This window comes from Stenella coeruleoalba (assembly GCF_951394435.1).
Source record: "Stenella coeruleoalba genome assembly, chromosome: 2".
NCBI lineage: Eukaryota > Metazoa > Chordata > Mammalia > Artiodactyla > Delphinidae > Stenella > Stenella coeruleoalba.
The window spans coordinates 33675515-33696191 of record NC_137147.1 but is presented as its reverse complement, the minus strand read 5'-3'; the positions used below and the strand labels follow the sequence as shown (position 1 = coordinate 33696191).

The following is a 20677-nucleotide window of genomic DNA, read 5'->3' as shown; positions in this document are numbered from 1 at the left end:
ACTCTTCTTATTACTTGTCACCTACACTATACATCTTATTTATCTTGTTTATTGTCTCTCTCCCTACTATAATGTAAGTTTTATAGAGCAACTATTTTTGTCTGCCTTTTTTTTCTTCACTATTGTGAAGAATAGTCCTTGGCTATTTAATAACTATTTCTTGGATGAATGAATAAATGATAACTATCATAGACCAACTCATCAGGAAAGTGCAAACACATACTAATCTGCTCACTTCTGAAGTTCAACTGTGGTTCAGAGACCATGAGTCATAAACCCCCATTCCACAGTCATAGAAAAGAAAACCATTTGGCCATTCAACCCCTTAAGAACTTCCATTTTGGACCTCTCTGGTGGCACAGTGGTTAAGAATCCACCTGCCAATGCAGGGGACACGGGTTCAATCCCTGGTCCAGGAAGATCCCACATGCCGCGGAGTAACTAAGCCTGTACACCACAACTACTGAGCCTGCGCTCTAGAGCCCGCAAGCCACAACTACTGAAGACCTCATGCCTAGAGCCTGTGCTCTGCAATAAGAGAAGCCATCGCAATGAGAAGCCCGCTCGCCGCAACGAAGAGTAGCCCCCGCTCGCCGCAACTAGAGAAAGCCTGCGTGCAGCAACGAAAAGAAGACCCAACACAGCCAAAAAAAAAAAAGAACTTCCATTTCATCCATTCATCTATCCACTCATTCATTCATAACTAGCACTAGGCCAGGTACTTGAAGACACCAGGTAAGGTAAATATGGGCCTTCTCGCTCCAGATGCGAAGACACGATTGTAAACAAATAGTTGCAATCCAGTGGGATAAATGCAGTAACAGAGTTACGTTCTAGGTACAGTGACGGTTTATAGGAAGAGGTGAATGCTCAATACAGAGGGTCTGGAAGGATAAACAGGAGTTTTCCAAGAAAACAAGGAGGGGCAGGGCATTCTAGGTACGGGGAAACAGCAATGCAGACTCATGGAAGTAAGAAAGGGCATGGTACGATCAGGAAAATTTAAGTAATTTGGCAAGTCTGGAATATAGAGCATAGATAGGATTTGCAGTGAAAATAAACTGGTGAAATAAGGGGGCCTGATACTGTTGGGTCCTGCATTCATGCTAAGGAATTTGGACTGCATCTTGTGGCCATGGGGATCCACTGAAGGCCTTTTAGAGGGAGGAATACCATGAATTAAGAATAACATAAATAACATGTACTATGTTTTAGAAAGCTCACTCTGGGGCAATGTGGTGGGTAAGGGGTGAAAAGGCAGGGAATGAGGCTGGAAACACCACGTCTTCCATGCTCTAGGCATTCAGTCATAGTTTTCACAATGTTTTTTTCTGTTGTTCCCCACCTGCTTGAGAAGGTAAGATACTTCAGTTCAAGGGTAGCTGTGATTACAGGAGATAAAAAGAAGCCTTCTTTCCTAGCTCTGACGAATGTAAAGCAGGGGCAATGCTGCCGTCAGCTTTTACCAAAATAAGTAAGTAAGCAGCTTAACCCTCTGGAGTGGTCATCAGTTAGAAGCAACAGAACTGGGTGAGGAGAAGTAGCTTTACCTCCAAACTCTTTAGGAAACTGAGGGAAGGGAAACAGGTTTCAGCAATTAAATGCCAAATAATATAACTTTTACAATATTCTTGACACCCGGTTAAGACACGGTAGCTACGGCAGTAGTGAAAACACTTCCCTTTCGCTGTCCTGTAGGGGTATGGTTACCAGGACTCTGTACTGTCGACCCACTTGGAGGAATCCTAGAAGATATGCCTGTTTGTAAACTTTCAATGGCCGCCATTTTGGATAAAGGCAGCAGACTGGAATTAAAGCATAACTCAAGCTCCTTTAATTTTATATGAAATTTGGTACTAATCACTCAATTCCTCAGAAAAATTGCATGGGACTTTCAGATAAAAAAGAGAAGGCCAAAGAGTCATGGTGAAACAGAGTCCTAACAATGGCTCCAAAGAAATAATGCACTTCAGGGGTGCCTTTGCCCCCTGTGGGAGGAGGGCAGAGGATGTCAGAAGAAACAAAGGAGGGCACACTCTCCTTCTATGAGATACTTGTGGCCCCAAATTTAGGATGTGGCTCATGGGTGCTTCCTGGCCTTTGTGGTAAGAACCCTGAGTGGACGAGCAGTGGGGTCGGCAGCAGGACACAGCCCAGAGCAGGTGGGAAGTGTGTGGAAACAGAGAGGTTAGGCAATTTGCTCAAGGTCACACCACTTACACCAAGCATCTCATTCCAGAGACCATGCTCTCAGCTATTACTTGGTTCTGCGAAATGTTCTGGGAGAAGGGATGAAATTTGCCACTGCCCGTCAGAAGGGCAATCTGGGATCCAGGTTAAGACTTTCGCACACTCATCAAATCATGATTTGTGCAGATAGAATTTGCCATTTGTGTTTTGTTTTGTTTTGTATTTTGGCTGCCCATGAGGCTTACAGGTTCCTAGTTCCCTGACCAGGGATTGAACCCAGGCGCTCAGCAGTGAAAGTGTGGTGTCCTAACCACTGGACCACCAGGGAATTCCCTAGAATTTGCCATTTGGACCTGACTTTGCCAGAGATGATCTCATAGTTCAACCCTGGGGTAAGGTTAAGGGGGGGTTATTGCCTCCATGAAAGCTGGATGGGCCAAGCCAAGCGGGCAAAGCAGGCACTGCCGTGGGAGAGCCAGCCACGTCTGCAAGTCCCACCTTTTGGAGGAGGTGCAGCAGGGCTTCCCGCAGGCAGCTGTGCCTCACGTAGAAGCTAATGATGGCCAGGCTGGTGCTGTAGTTATGCAGGTAGAAGAGGCATTCTTGGTAGTAGGTGTTGTTCATGATCTTCCCTTCAGGAATCACCTCCAGAGAGAGGCTCTGGGTCCGAAGGGTAGCTTCCAGCTCTTTCAAGGTGGCCAAGTAATCATCATCTTGCTGCCAAGAGAGGACAGAGTGTGAGGGAACAATGGAACTCAGGGAGTTCTCAGCAGCCGCTGGAAATACTGTTTTCAAAGAATATTTAACAATGTGGAAAAGTGCTCACTATTATATAGTTTTAAGGGTAGAAAACAGGCAGGATATAAACTTCTATATATTATAAACTGTACAACACCAATTAAATCAAAAACATAACCAAGAAAATTCACTAAAATCTAAATATTGCTTAAGTCTGGGTATGGGATTATATGTGATTTTCATTGTTTTAAAATTAGTTTTCTTTTTTTTTTTTGAAATTTGACTCTTTATGACTTATCTAACCATATATAATGGAAAGAACGAAATCCAAACCTGACAGCTCTGAGCCAGGGCTGCCACTGTCAGCTGAATGGAAGCTGATACTTTCCCCAGGCCATTACTGCCTCTGGGCCTCCCCCTGGCCCTGGAGCCCACCCTCTGCCTGCTGTGCTCTTACCACGGATAGAAGTGGCCTCGCTGTGGACTCCAGGTACTCAACCACATCCTGTACCAGTCTTGAGCCATGACTCAGCTGATTGAGGTCGAGAGGGGGCTTCAGACAGCGACTAAACTTCTCCCGTGCGGCGGTGAGGTTCCCAGCTTTGAGGCAGGCCATGCCCCAAGCGTGCCATGCCCCGGTGGTATCAAGGCCAGTCTTTGTGGAGACCTGGAGGAAAAACTGCTCCTTTTAGGGGGAGGCACCCACAGCCATGCCTGAGGGTCCCAAAGACCAACTCTATCCCCTTGGTGTCAATCATTTCCCTCCCCACCACCCCACCTGCCATTACTCCCACACTGGCAAACTTGTCATGCCTTAGACACTCCCCATGGCCAAGGACAACTAGAGGAGGTAACTCGCTGGGGTAGATGTCAGCTTTGTCTGTGCCTCACCTCAACGCCCAGTTGGTAGTACTCAGCTTCCAAAAGCTGGTTCCTTAGCCTGGTTACTGCGGCTGGTTGCAAGATCTGATCCAGAGATGGCACGTGGCGATAGGCAGCAGCAACTAAAATATTCAGCACATCTACCTTGCTGATGTAGCTACAGGGAGGAAAAGGGCAAGGCAGTGAGGCTCCACAGGGTCATCCCAAGAACAGGTGCTGCTTAAAGGTTTTCTATTTCATTTCCAATGTGAAATGTGGTAATGAGAATTGTGAGGTACATGGGAGAAAAGACTCTGGAGTCAGACTCTCGGAAACTCAACTCTATCACTTAGTGGCTCTCTGACTTTGGGCAAGTTAGTTAACCTTTCTCAGCCTCAATTTACTCATCTGTAAAATGGATAGAATAATGGGGAGTTTTAAGGATAAAATGAAATAACCAGAGGAAAAGAGCTTAGGATGGTGTCTAGGGCTTTGTAGGCACTCATCAAACGTTAGCTATCAATACATGGATTACGGACGCTCTGGGACACTCAGGTCTCCTATTTTGAGGCAAGGCCTTTATACCGACGCTGGGAGCTCGCAAGCTACCCGTTTCTTTTTGGTTCTCTGGAACCCTGCTTGCTTGGGAGAGTGTATATGGACTGTATCGGCAGCCTGCACTCCCGGTCAGTACAGAGGTCACATCACTACTATCCTCTGGAGGTGCTGCTGGGCAGGGCCCTCAGATTCGAGTGCCCTGGACCTGACATCCTTTCTCTGGGTTAAGGATAGACTCTTGTTACCAGGACTGCTGCCTTTGATCTTATTCCTGACACCTGGTGATTGCAAAAACCTTATAACAACAGAGCCCAGAGAGCTGTCTGGGATCATTCTGTTTAGTCCTGCCTGAGACAGGCCTACACTCAAGGTTCTTGAATCTTGTATCATAATTCTATCAAAACCCCCTGCGGATCCTGACTTGTCCACTGATTTCCCTGGAAAGGGATTCAGTACATCAGTGATTCTCAACCTAGTGGGGATGGGCAGGGGAGAGCATAGTGTGTAAAAGCAAATTCGGTATCATAATGTATTGGACGTGTGTAATAGGTGGTGTGAGTTTTGTTTTTAAACATTTATTTATTTGTCTACAGAAGAAGGTATGAGTTAAAAACAGCGGAAAAATACTCTGCAAACCAGGAGTTCTAAACACACACGAGAGACGAATCTACTATCATCAGCAACTAGGCACAAGTGCAGCGATTCCCTAGAGTGAGTGTACCGATTCCAGGGCTGGGAAGAAAGGATGTGTAATTTGAAACCACTGCTATTAAGTGTCAGAGAAGCCCATGGCACCTGGGGATGGGTGAGAATCCCACTGAAGCAAGGACTTCCTTAATTTCTGCTCCCTTAACCCAAAGTGGATATTTCCTCCATCTATATTAGATTTTGAAGGAAGTATAGGACTTGCTGTTAGATTTGTTCTCCAGCCCCCATCTAAGTATCCTTTTCTGTTAATAAGATTTTATCTCATTTACATTTCTGATAGTTGAGAAATATTTAGATATATCTTTATTTTTGCCTTAAATTCTACCTTTTGCTATATAAAATGGTTTCTGTTCTTTCCTTCCCTTCTCCATTTCTGATAAATTGGTAGAGTTTTGGTTCTTTTCATGGTTATTTAAAAAATTGTATTTAACATATTATACAGCTCATTTTTCATTTGTCAACTTGAAAAATGATGTAGAATCTTTTGCCTCTTGATATGAGTGAAATTAACTCCTTTATATTTCCTTCCACTTTCTGTCCCACCTCCTTCTGCCTTTCTCAACCTTCTGGTTTTTGTTAGTAAGAATAATAAAACTAACATTTTTGGAGTACACAGGCTCAGTTCTTAGCCCTTTATATGGATACAGTACTCTCACTTTACGGCCATAGGAAATAAATATTATTATCATCCCCATTTTCTAGAGGAGGAAACCGAGGCCCAGTGTGGTTAACAGACTCATCTAAGGTTACAGAGCTAGGAAGCGGTGAAGTTGAGAGTCACTGCACTCTCTGTTATCTGGTGCATTTGCAGGCCAGTACCCTGGGCAAGTGCCTGAAGCACTGACACGTCAAAGAAAATTATGCTCTTTGCTCTCAAATCTGGCTAGGACTGAGAGCTGGGAATGCACGTGAGTCACACATCTGGGTGGATAAGCCAGGAACTGGGAGTTTTCATTGTCAGGTTAATGAATGGAGGCAGAGCAGGCTGCATAGGGAGCTGGGGCCTAATCCTCACTTTTCCATAGAAACTTCTACTTTATGACTCACATTCCTCCCTGGGACTTAGGGACAGACCAGTCCGCAGTGCGCTTTATAGATCTGTTACCCAGAACTCCGAGGCCACAGTCTGAATTTGGTCAAGGCTAGGGTAGAGGACACATCTCCTTTAAAAGGCAGAAAGTTCCACAGAGACTAAAGGTGCTCTCCAAAATTGATGTGCATTACAAATTAACCCAAGTCTTTCTTTCCAACTGGAAAAGAAAGACTCTATAGCTAGAGAACCTGCCTTGAGGATCCACTCAGGGAAAGAGAAGCACACAGGCTGTCAGCGTAGGGTGAGGAAGACTGCTTGTGTAACAGCATTTCATCAACGTCAAATGGAGACGCAAAACAGTTCAGCATGTCTTGTCAGAGGACTGGGAGGTGAAAACCCACAGTAGGGTCAGAAAAAGAAGCTGGACAGACATGACCACCGTGTAAAAGAAGAGAGACTCATTTCCACTTACCTGTCACAAAGAGCTAGGTCCTGGCTCCGGCCTGCCTTGACAAACATCATCTTGGCGCTGAAGAGCAGCTGCTTCATGATGTCTGTGAGCAGCCCCGCATCTACCTCCGGGTTGGTGAGCCCCTGGGACAGCCTGCAGCAGTGCTCAATCAGCTGGTGGCCACAGGCAACGCTGTCCTGGTGCAGATTCAGGATGGCGATACACAAGGAGGCGCTGGGGGCCTGGCCCAGGTGGACGAGGAGAGAAGCACACTGTGAGTTCCCAGACCAAAGCAGTCTTCAAATGTAGCTGGGAGGGAGGAATTACTCTTCCCCTTTCACAAAGCTTGAAAAACCCTGGGGGAAGGAGCCAAAAATCCCACGGCACAGCAGAAGTAGAGCTAAACATACTTCAGAAGTTCTAGGTAGCACTGGCAAAGCTCTGGCTGCTAGGTTTTTGTCTCCTTACTGGGCGGAAGGCAGCTGTGTCCACGTGTTACCTACTTCCTGGGAATGCCTGTAGGTGCCCTTCTTTTTTAGTCTACTGTCCCACCAGCGCAGGTGCTCCTAATGCTGGCTTGGACGATAGTCACCTTGCTTGTCTGGCTACCTGCAGAAGTCTTTGTTTCAAGCCACTGGAAATAGTGCTGCTAAATTAATATTCCTAAAGCACACTCTGAAACCTTCCGTGGCCCTGATGCCTACCAAGTACATATATCTTACTGCAGAGTACAAGGCCCTACACATAAACAGCCTGTGTCAACCCTACCTTTCCTACCTCTCTATTAACACCCTATGTTCTCTCCAAATTAAACCACTTCTAATTCGCCTATCATTTTTGATACTGTGCCTTCGCTTGGATGTTAGAGTTTGGAACTCTTTGCCCTTCTCCTATCCTCACTCCACTCAGGACACCCAAACTTCTGCTTGTCAAACTCCTACCGCACTTCCAAGGCTCCTCTTAAATGCTACCTCTTCCACGAAGGCTTTCCTGATTTCCTCTTGTGTATTTCTCAAGCTGTTCCTCATTTTCTGCTTTAAGTGGTTTACTTGTCTTAGCTCCCATGATATTACACTGTGAGCAAGTGAAGGCCTGCTTGTGTCTGCCCAACTCTGCATTTCCTGCCATGCTACTACACATCATAAGGAAACTCAAATGACCGTCACATTTTATTGCTATTACCTGCTCATAGTAAAATTCACTCCGCACCAGCTCATTTTCCTCCTCATTCAGATCCAAAATCCATTCCACCTCAGCTGCTTTGGGGACTCTCACCACAGCTGAGTATGGAAGGCTTTCGCTCTTGGGGCTGTCTGGTGCTGAGAAGACAAATGCCGTTCATGTGTCATTCACTGGCCGGTAGTCCAGTCTAGCCCAGCCCAGGGAGCCACGAGCTGCAGGCAGATCCTTGCCTGATATCTTAGGGCCCTTTCTCTCCTTTTGGTCCCTTTTATTTCCTTTAGGAGACCACCTTGGGTACCTCAAACTTTCTTCCCCAGGCACAGACCTGGAATGAGTGTTACAATGTTTGTCACACAAACTTGTTGCTTCACACGAGAAACTCTGAATGCTGCATGCTTCCCAAATGGAGGGATGAGCCATTGGCTACTCTAAAAACTAACTTGCCCAAATTATTAATAGTGATTACCGAGGGGAAGGAGGGAGCATTAGAAGGCAGGATGGTGGTGAAGGGAAACCTAGTGGGGGAAGGAAGAGAAATAAGCTACTAAAAGTTAAGGACCAAATTCTTTGGCTGCTGGCCTCCTCGATGCTGGAAGCTAATGGGCCAGTGTGATAAGTTACTATGATGACAAACCTTAAGGGAAATAGCCTGACAGAAATGCCAAGAATTTTCTTTGGTCAACCTGTTGAACTGAGTTGTCATTGAGGGTGTCAGTTGCAGCAGATATGCTGAAGGACGAGCCAACTTGAGCACAGAGACAAAAAGTCACAGGGAGGGAATTCCCTGGTGGTCCAGTGGTTAGGACTCTACGCTTTCACTGCCGATGGTGTGGGTTCAATCCCTGGTCGGGGAACTAAGATCCCACAAGCTGGGTTGTGTGGCCAAAAAAAAAAAAAAAAAGTCACAGGGAATGTGATTCAGCCTTACCCCCTGGTTGTCCTGGATTCTCCTCTGGAGCACTGGAAACAGAGAAAGAAAAAGTGAAATGCTTGAATCCCTCCTCCTGCTCTTTGTTTTGAGCTTAGTGTATAGCACTGACATTTACTGTTACTCTAGTGAGATTATCAGGGAATCATCCAAAACTCTTTTCTCTCCCTCACCTGTCACAATCAACCACTTACCATTTCTTGCCCGTTCCATTTAAAATACCTGTTTAAATGTCCCCATCTCTCTCCTCATCCCTGCCTCAGAGAGGGCCCTCATCATTTAATGCTAGAGTCTTTGCAGTAGCTTCCCAATTGGTCTCCTTGATTCTACCAAGCTATTCTCTACTTTGCAGGTACAGCGAGCTTTCAAAAATGCAAATCTGGGGCTTCCCTGGTGGCGCAGTGGTTGAGAGTCCGCCTGCCGATGCAGGGGACACAGGTTCGTGCCCCGGTCCGGGAAGATCCCACGTGCCTCGGAGTGGCTGGGCCCGTGAGCCATGGCCACTGAGCCTGCGCGTCCGCAGCCTGTGCTCCGCAACGGGAGAGGCCACAACAGTGAGAGGTCCGCGTACCGCAAAAAAAAAATTCAAAAAAAAAAAGCAAATCTGGTCATATTTTGCTTCTGCTTAAAATTCTTTTATCAAATTCTTTGATAGCTCCTCAGGGTAAAATATTCCACATTTGCAGTTTAGCAGACAAAGCTCCTTATGGCGTCGCTGCCTCTTGAGACCATCTCCTACCACCCATGACCTCTGCTCAACCCATAAGAGTCCTCCCCACACTGCTACGGGCTCTGATCAAGTTCAGTTGGTGCCACCAACCACTAAATCCCAATGTCACAGGCCAGAGCCCAGGTCTAGCATCTGCACGAGGAGCCTCCTGGTCAACCCCGGCCCATGCTTCAAAGAGCAAGCTCCAAGCCTCTCTGCCATTCCCTAGGTCCTCCCAGCTCAGCTGCCAGCCTCTGAGTCCAGAACCTTAGCCCATCACCTACCTATTTACACTTCCTCAAAGGACCCACATTTTCTCCTGCCCCTACCTTTGCAGTTGTTACTCCCACTTTGGGGCATGCTCTGTTTTGGCTTCTTTTCCTACCAACTTCTCATCCTCTAAGTCTCAGACCAAGTGCCACACCTCTAGAAAACCCTCCAGATCACTGGGCTAAGCTGGGTGTGTCTCCACACTGCACTTACCCAAGGGCTCTGTGGTCTGTGTTTTGGCTGTCTCCCCACTAAAATCGGGGCTCCTCGAGGGCAAAGTGATTATTGCTCAGTGATTGCTGAATGAAAGAATCCTCACTGATACCAACTGCTCATTTCAAATCTCAGCAGTATGATAAATGGGTAATTTCCCTGTCCCCCACCCAGAGGGAGACAGTGGTATGCCAGGGTCACAGAAACTGTGGTATGAACACGGCACGTCTTCCTTCCTATCAGGTCAGTAATCACCATGGTAAATAATGTTAAAAGAATATTCCTAGTAAAAGAAACACAAAAATGCTGTTGAGCTACTGGGCAGAATGTAAAATCCCTTTATGTCTGTTAGTAAAACATGAAGAACTCAAAGTGATTTTGCTCTTGGAGAGCTGCTTTGGCTCCTATTCCCACATGCTCTAGCAGTCTTAGTTTCACCCTCCTCTGCTGCTAGAAGAAGTAGAAAAAATTGAGCAATACTGGGCCGGCAAACACAGTCTTGACCTATCTTGCCAGAGGCATGAGCAGTTTCTGAGGCTTGTTCCCAGCTGAACTGTGCACAGGAAAGTGTGTGGGCTCTTCTAGTTGCGGATAACAAGCCAGAATGATGAGCTCAGTGAGAGCTGACGCAAGTGAGGCCCCAACATTCAGTGTCTTTTGGAGTCCAGCTGAGACCAACCGAAGCGAGAGTGGCTGGAAAAGAGGTGAGGCTGTTGGCAAACTAAGATCCACGGCCTCAGTTAGGGGACAGGCCCATGGCCTCAGTTAGAGGACAGGCCGAAGAACTAAGTGTCCTGATCCCAGAGAGAACATCATGTAAGAGCTCTGATCTCTGCTTCTACTCATCCCTACTTCCTCTCTTAGAAGTCTCTCTGAGCAGGGTCAAACATTACACTGTAGAGTGAATGGCATTTCAGTGTGAATGTGAAATGAAAACTTTCTGTAATTGCTCAGATTGGAGACGCTTTCCATAACGAGACCCCTAGGAGTGTCGGGACCCGGGGGAGGGTGCAGTGGTCAATAGCAGCAGCGGCCCCGCTGCAGGACACTCACTCTTTGTTGAAGTAACTATAGCACTGGTCACACACGCGAGTAGGGTTCTCTCTGCAGCCTTCCACCACCGTTTTCTTAGTGGAGCAGGAACTGCACACTAGCCGACCACAGCGGCGACAGTGATGACGCCTGTTAAACTGAGGAGTGTCATCAGGAAGAGAAGGAGGAGGGAGGAAGAGAAGGTGAGATTGCAGGACCTTGAGCACCCGGCAATCCATTTATCCTTGGAATTAGCCACCTGTGACTTACTAAGAATACCATGTGCTTGGGCCTCTACTGAGAAAAGAACACACTAGTCCTTGCCTTCAAGAAGCTGACATTTAAAGATCTCTCTCATCTGATGGGCAAAGATGTCCAAGTCATGGACAGTTTTTCAATAGCTCCTGACAAGTCTTATCTGACTGTGGAGGAAACATGTGAAGACACCGCAAAAAGCAGTGGGGAAGAAGTGACTTTCTCAGCCAATGAGGATCACATGTCTACATGGTATTGATGATGATGAAACAGTGTTTTTTTCAAGATGCTTTTACAAATACTGCCTTATTTCATAAGAGGTTGACAGATATATTACACTGCTTTTATACACGAGGAGGAAACAGACACAGAGAAATTGCATCGTCATCCTATTCATCAGCTGAGCTGTTGTGCCAGTCAGGTACTGTGTTCAGGGTGGTAACATTTGTTACTGTAGTTAGTGTTTATAGCTCCATGAACCAAATAACCTAGCATCCCTAGTTTACAAGTGAGCATCTGAGACTGAGAAAGTTAATAGTCACATTGCTAGTAAGAGGCAGTGCTGGTATTAGAACTGAGGTCATCTGGCGCCAGCACATAAAACCAGTACCAGGTCACCCGTCTTTTTGCGAAAGACACAGGAGCTAGAAACGAGATGCCCCAACATTTGGCGACTCCTCCCATGCAATACCACTCTGGCTCTTTTTATTTATTTCATGAGAATGGCAGAGATTTTAGAATTTAAGGCTCCTTGAGGGTGTCTACCATCTGTCTAAATTCAGAAAATATATTCTGGTCAGGTCAAAGGTAAACCCAGAGCCGTAGATCTGGTAGTCAGTTCTTCTGAACATACCCATATCCTCTTGGGGACAGGAGGTGACTATAAACTCAAGCTCAGGAAGTAGAGCTTTCCTTCAATTTCTCCTGCAGGTAAAGCCGGAGACGGACGCTGCTTACCATGGTGAAGCGCTCCCTGCAGCAGACCATGCAGGTGCTCTCACTCTCATCCGGTACCCACTGGTGCCTGGCAGGGGGCGTTGCTGGGGGCACAAACTCCAGTGGCGGCTGACTCTGTGGGAAGCTCCTCTCCCTCGGACTGGGGGAATGCACAATGGAGACACCTGGGAGTCAAAGCCAGAAGTCAGAGTAAAAGGTGATCAGTAGTCCAGCTAATAAACAAAGAAGGGATGAGAGAGTTAGAACTGTACCACTTTACAAACCCTACTGATAGCATAGATCCAGTTATTGATCATCGATGGCTGACTGCAAAAAGAGCATTGTGCGTCTCCTGATGGAAGGCACACGGCCACCTATCAAATGTACTAACCAAAAAACATTAAGCCTGAATCAAATCAAGCTTCTAGATCTATCTACCAGTGTACTGGAAAACACAGGGGACGGAGACCCAGATTGCCATGGGGTGACAGTCAGCAAGATGCAGTGTGTGGGAAGCTCTAAAGGACAAATGACCTAGTTTCCTCCACAAATAAAAAGAGGTAGCGGGACCTACTGATTAAAACAGATTTAAGAGAGAGTTTAGTCGAATGTCATGTGTGGACATTATTTACATCTTGATTCTAGAAAGACCAATTCTAAAAAGAATCTTCATGAGACAACTGGGGAAATCTGACGAGTGACTGGATAGTTGATAATAATAAGGAATCATTAATTTGGTTTTAGGTATGGGAATGATGTTATGGTTTTGTTTTATAAATGTCCTTACCTTTTAGAGATATACCCTGTTTTATTTATAAACAGAATGGTATGATATCTAGGATTTGTTTCAAAATAATCCAGTAGAGGGACAGGGGTAAAGATGAAACAAGAATGGTCATACTGACATGATAAATATTGCAGCTGGGTAATAGGTATGTGACACTTCATTACACTGGTCTCTCTACTTTCGTGTACTGGAAACTTTCTGTAATAAAGAGTTAAAAAAATTAAGTAACCAAAGCTGCTCAGGCTGCCTCATGCAGATTTGTGAAGCTGCTCACATGCCTGTACGTCTGAGCCCTTCTGTCAGGTCTGCTGATTACTGTGAAGCAAGGCTAATGCTCAAAGCACGGCCACGAAATGCCACGGTCTTTGTTTTATGATATCTAAGGAGATTTCCTGTCAACTAGCAGAACGATGTTGGCAGGTCACAGAAAGAGAGAACTGGAAAACACAGTGACTCTTAGCAGCACCCAGAAGAAGACGGGCTGTCGACCTCTCCCCAGAAGTCTGCTCTCCTGTTGGCAAAACAAACACTTGCTGAGCTGCTTCTGCGTGTAGGCCACTAGGCAAGTCAGGAGACTGTGGGAGAAGAGGGGTGGTGAAAAGGGGTGACCAAGACATGGCAGAGGCCTTCAAGGACCTTGCACCCTGTGTGGGTGACAGATATAAATAACTACCTGCAGGACAGGGTCAGAGTGAACATAAGGGCTAAATAAGTCGATTCTCCTTATTAGTAGATTCCGTATTTGTGAAGTTGCCTACTCGCTAAAATTTGTTTGTAATCTCAAAATCAATATTTGCATTGCTTTTGCAGACATGCACAGAGTGGTGAATAATTTGAGTTGCCTGGTATACAGCTTCTCATCTGGGGTTGAACAAGGTAATGTTTCCCTTTCTTATCTCAGCTCTCATACAGAGATGACCAGAGGATGCAGATGGTAGGGGACAGTGCAGCAGGGTAGTGTAAGAAGATCCACTCTGGGGCTAGTTGGACAGGGTTTGAATCCCAAAGGCTCATTAGGCACTCATTAATGGGGTGGCTTCAGGCAGGGCACTTTAACACTCTGAACCTCTTTTTCTCTTTTGTAAAATAAAGAAAATAGAATTTACTGGGATGAATTGTTTCCAATTTGAGATTATAATGTACGTGAAATGTGTGTGTGTGTGCGCATGTCCACACATGTAATCACACACACGCGTGGGCGTATTTTCCCTAGGAGCAGTGGTTTAGTATTTGCTAATTCAGTGTTTGTGGAGCCTTCGTAGATATACCACTGCAAATAATAAGAATCGATTGTATGTTGAATTTTCTGGGATACAAAAAGCTGGAAAGAATCAAGAAAAACAATAAGAATGTTGTGACTGGAAATGAAAAAAGAAGCAAAAGAATCAGAAAATCAGAGTAAGGCAAGATTGAACTGAAAAATGGGTAACTCTCAGAACCTGTCCTTACCAGGAGCAGCAACAGAAGAGAACTCCACTGACGGTGACCTAGACAAGGTCTCGAGGTCTGAAGCCGGACTGACAATTTCCTGGAGGTAAGTCACAGGATCTGTAGGGGGGGAAAATGTTGACAGATTGTTCTATCATAAACATCCTTACTTGCTGTGCTAGGCATTTAGTTCAAAGCCCTGTTGGTTTCACTGTCATCCCATGACTCTACTAGGTATGCAAAGAATGGCAGAGGTACTTCTAAGACGACAGCAAGCATGCTTCTTAAATGCCTCAATAAACAAACTGTGTTAGGCACGTGAGATAAATGAAGTAGACACTAGGATTTTACAAAATACATCTAATAAAGATGCCCAGGGGGAAGTAGAAGACATTTAAATGGTGGTCCTGGAGGGTAGGGAGTAAGAAAAAAAAAAGCTGGCTGGGAACATCAGCCCCCATTTATTTCATTTTCTTCATTCTAGAAGAGGCTGAGTCAGTTCCCACACTAGTGGCATCTGATGTGATCCTGGAATAGCGCACACCCTCAGTACAAAACGATGGCACTTAGAGCCCAGTGCACCAAGGCCAGACAGAGACCACCCCCAGCATGTTTTTTTGTTTTTATTTATTTTTGGCTGCTTTGGGTCTTTGTTGCTGCATGCGGGCTTTCTCTAGTTGGGGCGAGTGGGGGCTACTCTTCGTTGCAGTGCGCAGGCTTCTCATTGTGGTGGCTTCTCTTGTTGTGGAGCACGGGCTCTAGGCACGTGGGCTTCAGTAGTTGTGGCTTGCGGGCTCTAGAACGCAGGCTCAGTAGTTGTGGCACACGGCTTAGATACTCTGCAGCACGTGGGATCTTCCCAGACCAGGGATTAAACCCGTATCCCCTGCATTGGCATGCGGATTCTTAACCACTGCGTCACCAGGGAAGTACCCCCCAGCATGTTTTTTTCCCCCGAAGCTTTATATTATTATGCACGTGGTGGTTATCTACCATCCTTTCATTCTGGTTAGCCTGCCACTTCCTCCAAGACTGAGATCTCTCCTATATAAAAGAGCTATCTCTCCTGAAGTGTATCTTTTCACTCTCAATCAACTCAAAAGTATAAAAGAGGAAAAATGAAACTAAGGATGTAGCATGGTATTTCCTTCTCCATGCAGAACCCCCATCGAGGATGCTGGCGGTTACCTGAGCGTTTCTCCCGCAGAGGGTACAGAAAGTCCAGGGCTTTTCCTGCGTATCTGGAAAGCAGCGAGTCCACCTCGTCCATGGTGAAGCCAATCTCCTGGCCAGCCAGCAGCTGATGCAGAGTCTGCACAGCCATGGTGGCCCAATCCACTTTCATGTTCATGAGCAGCTGCTCTAGCATGAGCAGGGGGTTAGAGGACAAGTGGGAGTAGCTGGCCCGGTACTGCTCGGGCAGGGTTAGCAGGACCTGGGTGTGGGGCAGAGCCACAGAGTGAAGAAAACAGGACACGAATTTCAGAAGAAAGCCAAGATTCTTACTGGGAAGGGGGAAGGGTATCTGGGACCAAAGGGCACTTGGCCAGCTACTGAAACTGGCTAGGAGTCTCTTAGGCAGCAAGGCTGGCAAACTTTTCCTGTAAAGGTTTAGACAGTAAATATTTTAGGCTCCATAGGCCATAAGGTCTTTGTGGCAACTACTGATTTATAAAACCTGATAAAACCTGATTTATAAAAGCAGACAGAGGACTGGATTTGGCCCACAGGTGGTGGTCTCCTGACCCCTGGCCTAGACCAACCAGGCATGGTTGACCCCTGCCTGATCCTTAAAGCCACCATTCTGTCCATTTGAGGCTTTACTAGAATAAGCAATATAAGGTGGACTGAACCTGGCACCTCCAGTGTTCTCCAGGTGAATGATGACTCTAAATTCCTCCTAGAGGCGGTTATTCCTGGGCTTGAAATACATTCACTGGCTCTTCTCATTGCCAATTTTCAAAGATTCCATTTAGGTACAGTACATCCAAAAAAAAAAAAAAAAGAAAAAAGAAAAAAAAGGTGTATCCTCTTTAGAATCATTTTACATAGTTGAACTCTTGGCAATAGGCTCGTGGTCATATTCATGGCTCTCCCAGCACTCATTCTATTCATGGGGCAAGTTCTACACTCAGGGGGCCAGTATATATGACTTCCAATCAGAATCATTATTAGAGAGTTAGAAGGCCTTATCTCTCCCCAAACTCTCCTTCACTGGATTACTTTTTCTAGCTTATAATTTCTTCTATTAGTGTCTCCAAGGTTACACATCAAAGGTAAAGACTTATCTCATTGCCTAGACAATTAACCCTTTTCCTTTAGCACAAAGTAGTTTTAAGGATTTAAAGCAGTAGTTTTAAATCCTCGCATCAGAATCCTTCTGGAAGATAGGCAGGCCCTGTCCCAAGGGGTTCGGTTTTAATTACTCTAGGGTGGAGATTAACTACTGCTATTTTTAGAAAGTCCAGGTGATTCTAATTCATGGTCCGAATTGAGAAGGCTTGGTATAGCAGATGCCAAGGAAAGCATAAAGAGAATTTAAGAGGACAGTAAAATTCACTTTGGAGGCAGAGCAGTAAGAGAACGGTAAGTCCTAAGGGATGTGGTGGGCTGTTAGGGTCAAGATTTTATATACCACAGGTCAAGGATGGCAGGTGCCTGGAAGGGCAAGTTCTGAAGTGGGAGATGGGCCAGCAGTCCCTCCCTCAGGCATGCTTTCCCAACACCCCCTTCTCCTCCTGACCTTGGATCCCATGTACAGTGCTTGGATTTCACGGTGTCGGTCAGCAGTCAGTTCTCCATAGAAGTGGGTGGTGAGGTAGTTGGCCAAGAAGTGAGAAGTGGCCAAGCTAGAGTGCTGGTCGAGGGACTGCTCTGTGACCTCAAGGCACATGGTGAGGTCAGGAATTCTTCGCAGGAGCTGTTGCAGGAGGAAGGTAGAGGAGAAAGGTGAGACCTGTAGAAGAACTCTTAGAACAGCCTTGTTTTGTTCGAGAACAGAACCTTCAGGTTTAGTCACTGAGGATTAGCCCCTTCTCTGCACTCATTTTTTCACCACCCCCAAAGCTTCACAAATGATGGCTTTGACAGGACCAGAGATCAGCAGAGTCTTGGACCCAGCTGCCCGTCTGGCACCTAATGCAGGGCTAGGCACCTGTAGGGAAGGTGACTATAACCAGCTCCTGAAGGACACGGAGGGGCAGATCTGAGACTGCGAATGCTTTGCATGGGATCCAGCAGGAACAGAGCCACCTGATTTGACTAACCTTCTCATCCCCTACCAAAACTGGGAAGAGTTGGAGGCTTACCTGCAGAGCCTTTTCATGATCGCCTCTTTCTAGAAGGTGGAGAAGATGCTTTTGATGTAGGTTGATTAAATGTTCTCTTGGAATGGGGTATAGGCAGCCCCACTCCTCACACAGCTCATACTCCTGGAAGGAAACACACATGCCTTCAATCCCTTTAAATTCCTGGCCTTGTCACTCATCCAGCTCTTGCCTGATTTTTCTCAGGAGTCTTGAGTCTGCTAAAGCCCCAGGAAAGTTTGGGAAGCGCTGATGGGAACTTCACTGTGGGACTAAAGTGGGATCATAAAGGACTAGAGTGGCAAGGTAAGTTATGAAAATGATCCAAGTAGGCTGACTGTTCAGGATGTCCTTTTTCTTTTAGCTCTACTATAATAAAGAAACAGATGACATATAGCTACTGACACTCGGTGTCAGCCCTGGGAAGATACTAAGGAAGTGGGGAAGACCGAAAAGACTGTCCAAAGGAGACAGTGCCTGCTCAGCTCTGACTGTTGCCATATGAATGTGCAGGCCCAGTGGTGCCAGACTTTTAAAAATGCCAAAAAAACTTTTTTAATTAAAAAAATTCCCTATTTTACAAGGTTGGCAACGAAATCAATATGAAAACTAAAAATTCTGCAGAGCAATACTACATGGGCCAAACAAACATGTTGGGGTTGGATTCCATTGATATCACCCCTTGTTACTCCCCCTTCCAACACCAAATTTGTGAACTCTGGATTAAAGCTTCCCAGAGCTTTGTCCATGTGTTCTAATATGATGGCATCTGGAAGGCCCTCCCCACAACTCTGCCTGGGGCCACCTTCTTCAGGATGCTTCCTTGTTTCTTGGGCTGTCTTAGGCACCTGGCTGTGCCCCACCTTAGTCTGGGATTACTTCGGTCACTTGGTATATCACAATCGCCCAGGGATGTGTCTCGCATCGCCCCGCCCTGCTCCCTCCTTTCCCAAAATGTGAGCTGCACAAGGGCAAGGACTAAGCTTAATTATCTTTGTTTCAACACCATCTAGCGCAGTGGTAAATAACAGACAGTAAAGGTTTCCCGGATGAATGAACATCTGAATAAATACACCTCATTTTGAACTATGGTATATCAGCTCCCTAAAGGGTAAAAAAAAGTCTCCTTGGCACTCAAATGTCCAATACACACATGAAAAGATAATCAAGGTCATTAGTAATCATGGAAATGTAAATTAACACCATAATGACATACCATCTTATTGGCAAAAAAGTGAAAAGCTGGACAATGCCAAAGTTGCTAAGAAGACGGAACAACAGGAACTGTGAGTGGGAGAATAACAGGGACAGGACGACGGATCTGAAGAGCAATGTTGTAACATCTTAGAAAAGGTGAGGATGCTCGTGCCTCATGCTCCAGCCATTCCAGTGCTAGGTACACATTCTGTACCTAGTGTAAACAGTGTAGGAAATCTTGTGAATGAAAACAAGGGTGATAGTACAAAAGTGTCAACTCTATTATCCTCTATTCTTCTAGGTATGTTGGTAAATTTCACACACACAAAAGAGAAAAAAAAAAGTGTTGTGTAGTTATAGAAAAAAATGTGAACCTTGATACGTGGAAAGAGGTCTACATAACCAGCTAAGGAACAGCAACTCTGGAAAGAGGAGGAAGGGGAATAGTACCCAGGAAAATGGTACCTTGGCTTCTAGAATCACATTCATGACAGTTGATGGGTCCTCGACACAACAGTTCCTCAGGGTCTGCCAGTCACACCACACGGGGGTAGCCTGCAAACCTAGAATCTAAGGAAAGACAGAAAAAGCTATCAAACCACACTGCAATTACTCTGCTCAGGAATAAGTCATTGGAGTTTCCAGGGATGGGCCATCCCCAGGTCTCTGTCCCAAAGTCAGGCTGTCAGAACTTGCCAGGACAGAGGAGGGATTAGAACGAATGGGACAAAGAGTGTTTGGAGAGGTGAGAGAACCTATCCAGCAAGTATAATCAGGGAGCAAAGGCTGAGTGGGGGGGCCAGGATTGGGGCCTTTCACTTGGAGGACAATCCTCAGAGGCTTCTGTGCTTTGCAGCTTGTTCAGTCTTCTGGAGTCACTTGTCCCCTGCCCCTCCAGCTCAAAACTCTAGAGAGGTTATTCTTCTGTCCTGAATGCTCTGTGGGATCACCTTTCATGCAGCATTTTAGCTCTGCATGAAAAGTGCTATGGAAGAGTGGAAAGAAAATCTTTTTCACCTGCCACTTTCACTTTCCCTGGTTGGGCTCTGGGCTCTGTTCAGTTCCAAGCACACATGGAAAAATTAGCATATATGTATACTTGTTATGTAGCTGTACCATCGAAATCTGTCTTCCTGAGCCTCTTGATCTTGAATATGACACATATATCCAAAAATTTTTCACTGTGAAACTGTCACTCTCATGCATCCCTTTCAAAATGGCTCTTGAAATTTAGCTGAAGTTTAAAACAATCTTTAAAAAAGACATAGGAGATTAAATTCTATAAAAACTCTTGAACAACAAGACACAATATACATAAAACATACAGCGAGCTCACATATACAAGGATACCTTGGGGATACTGTGGGTTCAGTTCCAGACCACCACAATAAAGTGAATATTATAATAAAGTGAGTCACACGAATTTTTTTGTTTCCCAGTGCAAATAAAGTTATGTTTACATTATACTGTAGTCTATAAATTGTGCAATAGCATTGCCTACAAAAAATTTACATGCCTTAATTAAATATTTTACTGCTAAAAAATTAGTTTTAGCAATTAATTTGAGCATTCATCTTGCTATAATGTTTTTGCAATAGCAACATCAGAGTTCACTGATCACAGGGACTTCCCCGGTGGTCCAGTGGTAAAGAATCCGCCTTCCAATGCAGGGGACGTGGGTTTGATCCCTGGTCAGGGAACTAAGATTCCACGTGCTGCGGGGCAACTAAGCCTGCATGCCACAACTACTCAGCTCGTGCGCCTCAACTAGAGCCCACGAGCCACAAACTACAGAGCCCACGCCCTCTGGAGCCTGCGTGCCACAACTAGAGAAGAAAAAAACCTGCACGCCACCACTAGAGAGAAGCCCCTGCACCACAATGAAGAGCCTGCACG

General features: G+C 45.7%; 1 protein-coding gene across 5 annotated transcripts in view; it reads right to left on the bottom strand.

Annotated features, from left to right (window-relative positions):
- Positions 1–20677, bottom strand: part of ZFYVE26 (zinc finger FYVE-type containing 26) — a 62098-nt gene that overhangs the window by 11432 nt on the left and 29989 nt on the right. For all 5 annotated transcript variants that reach the window (XM_079913214.1, XM_079913213.1, XM_079913212.1 and 2 more), the window contains 13 exons: positions 19247–19351; positions 17588–17710; positions 17023–17199; positions 15468–15714; positions 14301–14399; positions 12086–12249; positions 10895–11031; positions 8650–8681; positions 7722–7858; positions 6561–6781; positions 3820–3967; positions 3386–3595; positions 2689–2907 (listed from right to left, as the gene is read on the bottom strand). In XM_079913214.1, the coding sequence (XP_079769340.1) occupies positions 2689–2907; positions 3386–3595; positions 3820–3967; positions 6561–6781; positions 7722–7858; positions 8650–8681; positions 10895–11031; positions 12086–12249; positions 14301–14399; positions 15468–15714; positions 17023–17199; positions 17588–17710; positions 19247–19351 (2019 nt within the window). The remainder of the gene's footprint in view (positions 1–2688; positions 2908–3385; positions 3596–3819; positions 3968–6560; positions 6782–7721; positions 7859–8649; positions 8682–10894; positions 11032–12085; positions 12250–14300; positions 14400–15467; positions 15715–17022; positions 17200–17587; positions 17711–19246; positions 19352–20677) is intronic.